This window comes from Thalassophryne amazonica, chromosome 13, assembly GCF_902500255.1.
Source record: "Thalassophryne amazonica chromosome 13, fThaAma1.1, whole genome shotgun sequence".
In the NCBI taxonomy this organism is placed as follows: domain Eukaryota; kingdom Metazoa; phylum Chordata; class Actinopteri; order Batrachoidiformes; family Batrachoididae; genus Thalassophryne; species Thalassophryne amazonica.
This window is the reverse complement of record NC_047115.1, coordinates 69,225,694-69,239,015: the sequence shown is the minus strand read 5'-3', so window position 1 is coordinate 69,239,015 and position 13,322 is coordinate 69,225,694. Positions and strand designations below refer to the sequence as shown.

The following is a 13,322-nucleotide window of genomic DNA, read 5'->3' as shown; positions in this document are numbered from 1 at the left end:
CAGACATCGATTGCTTGAGGAGTATTTAGAGTAAAATTACAGCAGATTCATCAGTGAAATTGCTGACTATCAGCTGTGTTTGTTATATGGGAATACACTGAGGCATTATAGTCAGTGGTGGGCACAGCTAACCAAAAACTTAGCTTTTGGTACCGTTTTTTTTTTTTTTTTTTTTTTTTTTTTTTTGCGTACCAGTTTTTGTTTTCACGCGCCAGAGAGTTGCTGCTGTTTAAACAACAGAATCCATGACTACAATTGTAAATGAACATTATACAACCAAAATGTACATTTTTATTTCTTTAGCTGCAAGAGGCTGCAACAACTCTGTTGTGCAAAGGATTATGGGATATATTAATATTCAGGGCAAATACTGCCATGACCATTACTGGCCAGTAGATGGCAGGAGAGACCGTGAAAACTTGCCAAAACAAATATTCCAAATTATCCGTGTGCTACGTTTAATCTGTGTGGAGAAGCAACCTGAGGTTCTTCTGGCATTTTTACATAAAACAAACACAATAACCCAGAGAATATATTCTCATGAGAGCTTTAGGCACAATATACAAAGAGTTTAATGCTGTTGTCCATGTGGACCCTGATCAGAGACGCTCAAATGCATTTCTCCTGTTGTGACTGTACTGAGATTACCCATAATGCACCTGGACACAGCATGGTCACACTAAAACCTTCAAAATTAGTGCAGTACTTTAAAACATATAGCACTTCTGAAGTGATGTTAATTTAAATAACATGTCCGAAATTAGTTTTGTTAAAATTTTAACCACAAGTTAAAACTATGCCTCTGGATGACTTATGTGATATTGCCGGTGAGTTTGTATGGTGTCAGGGGGCAATTATCTTGTGACCAGCTCTTCTCCAACTGCAGAGGATTGAGCGGTTTCTCCTGAAACTAGCTCTCTTCTGTTTACGCAGAACAGGGCTGTATATCTGGTACAAAACATTTAACAGGTACATGCTAAAATCTTTGATATCAGACATAAGTGTTTTTAACTGATTAAGCTTTATTCACTTCACTTATAAAAACATGTTAGCGATCTAAAAATTATCAGACCAAAATTTATCCAAAGATAATTGGTTCGATGATGGTTTTCAACATTATCTGAAAAGCTAATCCGATAATGAAAACATTAGCTTCAATAATTACAGGGGCTGGTGTGGTTACACGTGGTCTGCGGTTGTGAGGCTGGTTGTATGTACTGCCAAATTCTCTGAAACGCCTTTGGAGACGGCTTATGGTAGAGACATGAACATTTAATACACGAGCAACAGCTCTGGTTGACATTCCTGCTGTCAGCATGCCAATTGCACGCTCCCTCAAATCTTGCGACATCTGTGGCATTGTGCTGTGTGATAAAACTGCACCTTTCAGAGTGGCCTTTTATTGTGGGCAGTCTAAGGCACACCTGTGCACTAATCATGGTGTCTAATCAGCATCTTGATATGGCACACCTGTGAGGTGGGATGGATTATCTCAGCAAAGGAGAAGTGCTCACTATCACAGATTTAGACTGGTTTGTGAACAATATTTGAGGGAAATGGTGATATTGTGTATGTGGAAAAAGTTTTAGATCTTTGAGTTCATCTCATACAAAATGGGAGCAAAACCAAAAGTGTTGCGTTTATATTTTTGTTGAGTGTGTGTGTGTGTGTGTATATATATATATATATATATATATATATATATATATATATATCTGACACCAACAACCAAGCCACGTTCAAATCCCCTTTCTTCCCCATTCTGATGCTCAGTTTGAACTTCAGCAAGTCATCTTCACCACGTCTAGATGCCTAAATTCATTGAGTTGCTGCCATGTGATTGGCTGATTAGCTATTTAAGTAATTGAACAGGTGGACCTAATAAAGTGGCTACTGAGTACACGTTAATTGCGATTTAGCAAATATTAAAATTATGGCTAATAATGAAATGACTAACCAGGACCCTCTGATTTGCAACAAGTCTTTATAAATCTCATGCAAACCAAAGGCCTAATTTATGCATGCATGAACAAGCCTACACGTCCCACTGTGCCAACATTCCAATTTAAACTTTTGTATAAATTAATTGCAAATTGTGTTAAAAGATGCCAGCATAGCCCAAAATTGGATGCTCGCTGGTATCCACGTATGAATCAGAACCCAAGATTTCAGAGCTTAATGTGCAGTAGCTTTTACAGAGTTGGTGATGGAAATTTTCCACACTGACTGATTGCATTATCCGTCCGCCTGGAAGTCACAGGGAGAAAGTAGTCATACTGTATCAGAAGGCATGGACTCCACTGCAAATACAGACTATACAGAACTGATTACAGGAGGCGTTCTAGTCAGAGAGATTACACTTTTTAATAACTGAAGTTTATCAAACCTCTTAACCAATGGTTGAACCAGTACTAAGACAAAATGTGAATAGGGAAACCTTTTCTATAGTACACAGTAGTTAGATATCACTGATGTAGCAGTAACTCCTAGTGGCTTGAGTTGGTATACCTAAGTCAAATCCATAAATGCATGGACAGTAGCACCGTTTTTATAATTTAGCCTCAGTGCAACGCCACAGTGGAGCTGAAATGAAACTGTCAAAAGCTACTGTGTTCTCATCTTGAACTCCCAGGGTTAAACAAAAAATATGTTAACCTTTTATGAATCACAGCCTTTGTAACTGGCCAAACTAAACTTACTTTTGAATAAAGTCGTTTTTACTGCTAGTTTTCTTGAGGTGAGTCTGGGGGTGGATACATTGATCATTAAGAAAAGCAAACAGTATGATACTGCAATAGCAAATCTGGAGTAGGCATTTATCAAAAACAGAGGGACCAGCCAACAAGGAGCTGAGCATGTGAACCTACAAAGACTATTCTAAAGGAGTTATACACTTCTATAGCTGTAATTGGGCAAATTGCATTGTGCAACATTTGTTACATTGCCAGTTATACAGGTTCATGGCGAGTTGGTACCAAGAATGACTTTATTCAATAAAAGATGTGATATTTCCACTAAAGGCTGACAGCATGACATGTAATGCATTTATAAGGCACTTTACCATTTGAAATGCACATCACCTGAATACTGGGAGCAGTTTGAGGATTAAGTGCCTTAGTGATTTTCTGGTTTGATGAGGATTTGAACCAAGGATTTAAATCGAGGATGTCCACCACTTTAAGCGCTAGATCACCACTTCCTCCAACATGGGAGCATCACCACTTGTGAGGGATGAATTTCAGCTGAGATTTCATGTTTATGTGTCAAAACATTTCTGTGCCACTCCATTGGGAAGTTGTGACTGGTGGTACAACACATTTTAAAAGACCACGTCTGTGTCCAAACCTGAGGTAGCTCCTGAGGGCAGGCACGTGGAGCATTGCTTCTTTCAGGCGGCATGACCATTTCCCACTGCTGCTGAGGAAGACTGGAACTGATCAACAAGTTGTTATACACTGTATATGGAAGGTGTATTCAAGGAGGACTGGCTTCTTCCATTGGCGTCAGGACTGTTGTCGAAGAGCACCCTACCAGAATCGAGTCCTACAGTGCATCTGGAAAGTATTCACAACACTTCACTTTTTCCACATTTTATGTTACAACCTTATTCCAAAATTGAGTAAATTCATTTTTTCCCCTCAAAATTATACTCCCAACACTCCATAGTGACAACTTTTATCCCAAATTTATTAGAAAAAAAACCCTAAGTATTCACAGCCTTTGCTCATTACTTTGTTGATGCACCTTTGGCAGCAATTACAGCCTCAAGTCTTCTTGAATATGATGCCACAAGCTTGGTGCACCTATCTTTGGACAGTTTTGACCATTCCTCTTTGCAACACCTCTTTAACTCCTTCACGTCGAATGGGGAGCGTCGGTGCACAGCTATTTTCAGATCTCTCCAGAGATGTTCAATCGGATTCAGGTCTGGGCTCTAGCTGGGCCACTCAAGGACATTCGCAGACTTGTCCTGAAGCCACTCCCTTCATATCTTGGCTGTGTATTGGGGTCACTGTCCTGCTGAAAGATAAATTGTCACCCCAGTCTGAGGTCAGGAGCACTCTGGAGCAGTTTTTCATCCAGGATGTCTGTTCATTGCTGCATTAATCTTTCCCTCAATCCTGACTAGTCTCTAATGCCATTAAAAAACAACCCCACAGCATGATGCTGCAAACACCATGCTTCATTGTAGGAATGGTGCCTAATTTCCTCCAAACATGATGCCTGACCTTCACGTCAAAAAGTTCAATCTTTGTCTCATTGTTTCTCATGGTCTGAGAGTCCTTCAGGTGCCTTTTGACAAACTCCAGGTGGGCTACCATGTGCCTTTTATTAAAGAGTGGTTTCCATCTGGCCACTCTACCATACAGGCCTAATTGGTGGATTGCTGCAGAGGTTGTCTTTCTGGAAAGTTCTCTCTCCGCAGAGGAATGCTGGAGCTTTGACAGAGTGACCATCAGGTTCTTGGTCACCTCCCTGACTAAGGCCCCTCTCTCAATCACTTAGTGTAGACAGGCAGCCAGCTCTAGGCAGAGTCCTGGTGGATCCAAACTTCTTCCATTTATGATGGATGATGGAGGCCACTATGCTCATTGGGACCTTCAAAGCAGCAGAAATGTTTCTGTACCCTTCCCAAGATTTGTGCCTCGAGACAATCCTGTCTCACAGGTCTATAGACAATTCCTTTGACCTCATGCTTGGTTTGTGCTCTGTCATGCACTGTCTACTGGGACCTTATATGTAGACAGGTGTTTTTCCAAATCATGTCCAGTCAACTGAATTTACCCCAGGTGGACTCCAGTTAAGCTGTAGAAACATCTAAGGGATGATCAGTGGAAACAGGATGCACCTGAGCTCAGTTATGAGCTTCATGGCAAAGGTTGTGAATACTTATGTACACGTGATTTCTTAGTTTTACCCAATGCCATCAAAATATGGCCATGAGGTGTTGCGAAGGCTTTGCATCTATATGTCTGTGCTCAGCATAAGTCCAGTCCTATTACTGCCAGTGTCTTCAAATTCACAGGGAACATTCCTGGGACACAGAACTTGTACAAGTTCAAAGATGGCTAACCTTGACCTATTTCCCTATCCCATGACATTACTGGCTGATTTCTCTCAAGATGCTTTTTCAATATGGCTGAATCCTCGCCAAAACCACTGTGTTCTGTGTAAATCTAACATGTCTCTCATATATTATGTAAAAGCTAGCAAGAAATAAATGTTTCTGAAACTGAAAACACTGTTTTTGTAACCTGATAATACCTCTCGCAGACATCAGCTCCCATACACAATACATGCAGTCAGTCATTTCCAGTCTTTTCAAAATCTCATGTATGCGCACATGCAGACCTTCATAAAGACGTCGTTAAAAGGCACATACACATACATCTGAGGGCATTTTAGCATTGTGTCATATTTTTATTTTTAATACATTTGCAAAAATCTAAAACAAAAAAAAAAACCTTTTTCACATTGACAAATGAATTTCATCCAGTTTGGAATAAGGCTGAAACAAAAAATGTGGGAAAAGTGCAGTGCTGCGAATACCTTCTGGATGCAGTGTAAGCATTCTCTGGAGTTGCCAGTTTCCATGGAAGGTGGAGGTGATGTTTCCTATCTGAGGTTCCGGGTCCTTCATCATGCACTTTGTGTTTGTTTTTTTTTTTAATTTCACATACCATACATTTCCGCACACATACGCGCACAATACATCCAAACACTTGCCTTCACCACTGACGCTGACACTCACACCTCATCTTTGTTTCAGTTAAATAAATTCTTATTTTGTGCATGCTACTCTGGCATGATCTCCATTTTTGTTATGGCTTTGAGCCGGTCATAATAATAAGCATACCAAATGGCAAATGTCAGCTCTCCACAGTTTTTGTGTGATCAGAGTCATACGCATGCACAGAGGCCACTTGGCTATTATAACAGAGATGGCTGTAGGAACAAAGGATCTCCTGAACCTCTGTCCTGCAGTGCAATGAGATGAACCGCCCACCGTGACTGCTCTTTTGTCCAGCCAAAACGTTGTGGAGAGGGTGATTCACATTAGAAATAAGTCATCCTGAGTTACAATTTGTGTTTGAAGTAGCATGAATAAATTCAAATGTGTAAAAGCCTACAGGTGAATACTCTTGCAGTGCACTGTATGTTATGGCTCGCTGCATCACAAAGAATTAATCTACATTAATCTATGTTGAAGCTGTAAGGTTCAAGTATTGTACTCTGAGAGTGCCTAAGAACTTCTAGATTATTTGATGACCCAGGACAAAGCTGTCTCCCTATTACTGAAGTTATTGATACACCCACGCTGCAGTAATTATAAATTAATGTACTGAACAACAACAACAAAAAAAGTATGGTAACTCTTTCATTTGAGCAAGAGAAAATGTCTCAGATCTCTCAACAAACTACAGTCTAGTGAAGCAGAGTGAAAATTGCTGCTGCAGGATGAACATTCTGCAGGCTGTAAGTGTCCTTACATAGTGCAGTAGAAACAGAATATTTACAGAGAAATCATTCAAATGGTGAAACAAGCACCAAATTTGGCACAAATATTCCTTAGACATTACTCTTGAAAAAACTGATTGGCCACTTGAATTTTCAGTACGCAGCCACGTAGGGGTCAATTGAAGAATTACACAGGGGTCAAAATTAAGATGCTCCAATCATATTGAACACTCTACTACATTACTTGTCTGATCATAAAGATTCCAAAAAGGTATAGTTTGGACTATCTGAGACGGAATGTTATAGGGTTATCGAGTAAAAACAGCAAGAATGGTGACAAAGGTCAGTTTCAGTTTGTACAGGTGTCAAAAGTGAAAGTTGCTCCAATTTTGGTAAAAGGTGGTGCAAATTACTGGTTGAGCTAATAGGATTAATAAATGGAATAGTTTTGACTGTGCTGAATGCTTGGTCTGCAAAATAAAGATCAAACAATGTTGACATCCATTGGATTCTATGACATGTGACATACAAGTATGTTACCCTGTAACGTGATAACAAAGCATGACACATAGTGCAAACTATTCCTTTTTAAAACCCTATTAACTTGCTTGTGATTATTCTTGTGGAAGAAAATCATCTGAACGATATTCTCAGGCCTCAAATTGATAATATGACACATCATCAACATGTCATCAGAAGTTAATGCTCAATATTAAAAGTATACAGCCTTTGTTTTTTTTAAGCTTTAAGTCATAAAAACAATTTTCTTTGGAGCCAGTATAATTTCATTTATTAGCCTTTAAATAAGGCATCATGGTGGCTTTGTGGTTAACACTGTTGCCTCACAGCAAGAAGGTCATGGCCTTGATTTTCACTGGCGGCATTTCTGTGTGAAGTTTGCATATTCTCCCCGTGTTTGCGTGGGTTTTCTCTGGGTGCTCCAGCTTCCTACCACATCCAATGACATGCAGGTTAATTGGAACTTCAGAAAAAAATTGAACGTAAGTGTGAATGTGTTTGTTTGTCTATATGTGGCCCTGTGACAGACTGGTGTCCTGTCCAGGGTGTCACCCAATTGGAGTAAGCAGTTGAAGGTGAGCAAGTGAGTGAGTGGGTGAGTGAGTGAGCCTTTAAAAGGGGATTTATAATGTGACATTGCCATTATGATCAAAACTTGCATTGTCTGAAAAGAATAAGACAGTCTTGAACTCCTCAACTACTCATAGTGACCCATACAGCCTATCAATGTCAGATCACATGGGGGCTTCCCCTAACTTGTGTGAAGGATACTGGGAAACATGGCAACAAACAATCAGAGCAGAGAGGCATTGTGACATCAGCTGGCTGCTCGTTCCAATAAAATAATCCAAAATAGATTATTTCTGTATAAATTAAATAAGTTTTGTAAAAGTTAGCAAGAAATACACTTCTAAATCTAAAAACTCTGCTTTTAAAATCCAAGGATTTTAGTAGAAACTAAATTAGTAGAAACTAAATTTTGTCAGTTTTGTGAAATTTGAAAGACCATACAATTTTAATATATATCAGTGTTAATGATTATTTCAAACCTGTACCTTGTTTATAATTCATGATTTTATAGGGGGGAGGGGGGCTGCATTGCCCCCATAGTTCTCTCACTATTAAATCTGGGATAGTTTTTCAAATACATATCTTCAGAGTTATGAGGGACATAGCTAAAACTAGAACATCTCCAGAGCACAGTTAATCAAATTAAATGTCATGAACAAGATTAAGTACCAACAAATGACCATTTACTGCAGAGAATTAAAAAGATTACTGGGGCAAACCCTCCCCATAGATCTTGTGATGTCTTAATTCTACACTCCTACCCCGATGACGTTTCCTTCTAATGCCGATGGCTTGTCCATGATGTGTCATATGAGCAATAGAAAGTCTGGGAATGTCATTCAGATAAATATTCCATTGTTTGTAAAAATCCAAACATTTATGGAGAATGACAGGCACATCCAAGCTGTGTGTGATCATCCTCTCCCAAGGGAGATTTCTGTGTAGTATTTGTGCTTCTGTGTCAACTGGCTGTTCAATAAAAAGGACCATGTGTTACTCTTTCAGCCTGGAGGCTTCAGCTAAAACCCAAACCTTAAGTACTCCACAGGCCCTGAGGCTACATACTGGAGTGTGACTTCTCCTGGGCATGCCATCAGTCCCCAAAGTAGCCACCCATTTTCAGCAGGGTGGACCTGGGAGGGTCCTTGACATTCTGTTGAGATTTGCAACAGTGAACAATGATTGTGATGATCCTTCTGTGCTATTAATTTACTGCACTTATTGGGCTGAAGAAATGGCAGGTTAGAGAAATGCTTGGAAACCAGACTTGGAGGCTCAACGTCATTAGAGCAGTAACCTAACTCTAAAAGTTTCTGTGTAGGCTCTCAGTTGTCCAGGTGGTTTCCATAGTAGAGAAGCTTGATCTTCGACTGGACTGGGTTGCTTGACGCGAGGACGCTTCAAATCGCAGAAGCTTCCTCAGCTAAAATTCTGCTCTGGTAGTCTGACTTCTGTCTTGACTCTTGTAGAGAAAAATAAACAGAAGCCAACAAAAGCTGGAGTTTTTTTTTTTAACTAACCAAACCCCTCCTACCGAGAGGCCGATTGCTATAGGCTAGTGACTAAACAATAGCTCTAATTAGCACCTATTGTGCTCTAGTTAGCACCCTCCTAATGACAGGGCAGCTGTCCCTCCTAATGATGGGACGGAAGCCTCTCCTGATGGCTCCCTTGATGACTCTCCTGATGACGTGAATGACTCATTACCATGAACAAAAGACTGAAACTGCTTTGACCTGTGTACCCCATTGTAAACAGGGGACAAAGCTTGTCTCAGACCCCCTCCTCGGTTAAGGCTGGGTTTTAACTGTTTCACATAGAATGCTTCCTTGACACCTCTCTCAAACCATTTCTTCTCTCTGGCTAAGATTTTAACTTCCTTGTCCTCAAACGTGTGGTTAGTAACTTTCAGGTGGAGATGAACTGCAGACTGAGGTCCATTTGCGCCCTCTCTGCGGTGCTGGTATAGCCTTTTAAAGGTTGCTTAGTCTCACCTATGTAGTGTTCATTACAGTTTTCCTGACATCTGATAGAATACACTACATTGCTCTGTTTGTAACTAGGGATCCTGTCCTTAGGGTGAACTAATTTCTGTCTCAAGGTGGTTAACCGGTTACAGTAAACTGGGATTTTGTGCTGTCTGAAGATCCTCTGTAGTTTTCCCCCTACTCCTGCTAAATAAGGGAGAGACACTCCTCTTCTTCTTGTCTCCGTCTCCTCTCTATCTGGTCTCTTTGTTTTCTGGGACTTCTGCACTTTGTCCAGGGACCATCGTGGGTACCCACATACTGTGAGGGCTTTCCGTACAAGTTGTGTTCTTTAGCCCTTCCCTCTGCAGTTGTGGGCACCTGTAGGGCTCTGTGTTGAAGAGTCCTGATCACCCCGAGCTTGTGTTCAAAGGGGTGGTTTGAGCCAAAGAGCAGATATTGGTCAGTGTGAGTGGGTTTTCTGTAAACCCCTGTCTGGAGCTGCCTGTTCTCTCCAATCGTAACATCACAGTCCAAGAAGGCTAAATGGTTGTTTCTTGGCATCCTTACGTGTGAACTTGATATGGAATCCACCGAGTTGATGTGTTCTGTAAAGTCCTCAACCTCCTGTTGCTTGATTTTAAACCCATGTGTCATCGACATATCTGAACCAATGGGCTGGAGAGCTGCCCGTGAAAGACGTCAAGCCTGTCTTCTCCACTCGCTCCATGTACAGATTGGCCACAATGGGGATACCAGAGACCCCCATCGCACAACCATGGATCTGCCTGTAGTAATTCCCCCTAAACAGGAAATATGTGTGTTAAGACAGATCTCCAAGAGTTGGCAGATGTGGTCTGGTGTGAGTTTGGTCCTACTACTTGAAAGGACCAAACTCACACGCAGGGGACACCAGACTTTCCTTTCCCGTGCCACATTGACCACCTCTAACTGTGGGATCCCGAGAGGCATTTCCAGGCCAGTGTGGAGATATAATCTCTCCACCTGGTCCTGGGTCTTCCCCTGGGTCTCCTCCCACATGGACGTGCCTGGAACACATCCCTAGGGAGGCACCCAATGCGAAGCAGCAGCATCTATACTCCGACCGCCCCACAGATGACCGAACTTCTCACCCTATCTCTAAGGGAGACACCAGCAACCCTACTAAGGAAGCCCATTTTGGCCGCTTGTACACGCAATCTAGTTCTTTCGGTCATGACCCAACCCTCATGACCATAGGTGAGAGTACGAAAGAATATTGACCAGTAGATTGACAGCTTCGCCTTTTGGCTCAGCTCCCTTTTTATCACAACAGTACAGTAGAGCAAATGCAACACCGCCCCTGCTGCGCCGATTCTCCGGCCAATCTCACGCTCCATTGCCCCCTCACTCATGAACAATACCCCGAGGTACTTGAATTCCTTCACTTGGGGCAAGACCGCCCTTACCAAAAATAGTAGTGATAAGTATATAAAAAGTAAACTGGAAGTATAGTTGAAACATACTTGCATATACTACTTTTTGGTAAGGGCGTATTCCCTACATGTAGCAGGCAATCCATTGGTTTCCTGCTGAGAACCATGGCCTCAGATTTAGAGGTGCTGATCATCATCCCAGCTGCTTCACACTCGGCTGCGAACCGATCCAGTGAGTGTTGGAGGTCACCGGCCGATGAAGCCAACAGGACCACATCATCTGCAGTGATGAAACCCTGCACCCACCAAAGTGGAAACCCTCCTCCCCCTGACTACACCTTGATATCCTGCCCATGAATATCACAAACAGGATTGGTGACAAGGTGCAGCCCTGGCGGAGGCCAACCCTCACTGGAAACGAGTCAGACTTCCTGCCGAATTACTGTAATTAGCAGTTATTCTAGCTATGAGTTATTATAGCTATGACTTCCAACACAAAGTGTTTCCGTCTAAGTTTGAGACAGGCACATGTAAAGTAGGCCTTTTATTTGCACGTGGCCACTGGTACTTGTATTTAAGAATAGATCTGAGAGAGCTAAACACAATAAATTTCACTTCACCTGGGGTACAGCACCATTTTTTGCAATCAAGGGGAGGAGTAAAATGGCGGATCAGTGATCGTAAAGGAACACACGCTTCGAACAAAGAACTGCTTCGAAGCCGCTTCGAAGCTTCGACAGCAGCTCTCGCTCGTACGGAGTGTTCTCGCGGGATGTGGCTGAGAGCTCGCTCCGTTTACCAACCTGACACTTGGAGTTCATGTGTGCTGATGGTGAACAGCTACTGCTGCGGTGACGGGCGGAGGGGAAGAGGCCGCAGGAAGGAGTCGGCAGTAGCAGGGGCGCGATAGTTCTGAATTAGTCTTATAGAATTAATAATTTTACATTTATTCTCGGATCTCAACAACCCCAAGAAGGGAAAGGGAAGGGGCAGTAAGGAAAGATGGCGGCCGCGGCCTCGCCGGGCTCCGGCTCGTCCGCCTCCTCAGACTGGATTGTGCTGAGAGACGGCTGCCTGCGTTGCGACGAGGAGGGCCTGCGAAGCCTTTCCTACCACCCGGCCCTCAACGCTATCTTGGCTGTTACCAGCCGCGGCAGCATTAAAGTCATTGACGGCACGTCAGGGGCCGTTCTCCAGTCTTCTGCGTTACACGGTGAGTCCCTGCCGAGGCGTGACAGTGACACTTTCAGCTTGGACAACTTAAAAACAAACAAAAAAAGCCTTGATTGTCAACAACACTCAACACCGAGCTTAATTTCATCCGGCTAATGGGAGCAGTTGGGCCTAGCTGTGTTATTATGTCATATTAACCCGCATAGCCTCTTGTACGTGCGCCAAATAAACATCAAACCACCTTCAGGTGTTGGAGTGTTTATAGAAAAACTGAAACTAATGTTGACCATTGATTCAACATGACATCTGCTCTAAGCTAAAAAGTTGGCTAGTTAAGCTAGCAACGCTAGTTAGCCGGCTAATCGATCCTGCCGGTGATTCTTCCAGTGTTCGGTCACTTTATGTTGTTAGAGTTAAAGTTCATACCTTGGACATTGGTTACCCATTTGTTATTTAGTTTTGAGGTTATAAAGTGTTGATGTGTGTTACTGTGCCAGCAGTGAACTACCTAGCGGCTTGTTAGCTGTTTTTACCTTTGCACCCTGTCATGCGAACTGTCAGTCAAATGGAGATATTGCAGTAATGTCTCAAATAAATTCTTGTAAAGCTGCTATGTTGACATATTGAGTTCATGTTAGCGTATTCAAACAGATGTTTTCACTGCACTTGTTGTTGCATGTTTAAAAAATGATGACAACACTTGGATTCCAGCCCTCTTTATTTGACAGCTCCAAAGTTGATCACTACCCTGTGAGTCTTGTTACAAATTAGTAATAGAGTCTGAACACCACATTAGTACAGTTAATATGTGGGTGTCTAGTGGCAGCTGTCTGCTCTTACGGTTTGCATTTGTCTCACCTTTTACTGGCTAACTTTGTGTTATGGGAATACAGTCTCACACAATAAGGTGTAACGATTCTTTATTTATAACAGTTAGCACATAAACCGCTTATTGTGGCAACTGAGCATTTGTTTGAAGTGTATGAGACTGCTGCCTTCCTTTAGATTATGTTTATGCTGATACGATTGTTGATGGTACATAGTATTCATTGATGCAATGAAGTACAACAGGTAGTTCATTGGGATAAGGAGTTGAGCTAACACTTTGTAGACCTGTGTTTAGTTCCCAGTCATACTACCTTTCTGTGAACTTCAACATTTCATTTGGGGCAGGAACATATTTCGGACTGGAGTCCCATCCAGATAGACTCATCTGCTC

The 13,322-nt window shown here is 42.0% G+C and overlaps 1 protein-coding gene across 1 annotated transcript in view; it reads left to right on the top strand.

Annotated features, from left to right (window-relative positions):
- Positions 1-11,712: 11,712 nt before the first annotated feature.
- The window catches only part of birc6 (baculoviral IAP repeat containing 6), a 346,340-nt gene continuing 344,730 nt past the window's right edge, over positions 11,713-13,322 (top strand). The window contains exon 1 of the mRNA XM_034184474.1: positions 11,713-12,143. Coding sequence (XP_034040365.1) covers positions 11,933-12,143 — 211 coding nt within the window. The 5' untranslated portion in view covers positions 11,713-11,932. The remainder of the gene's footprint in view (positions 12,144-13,322) is intronic.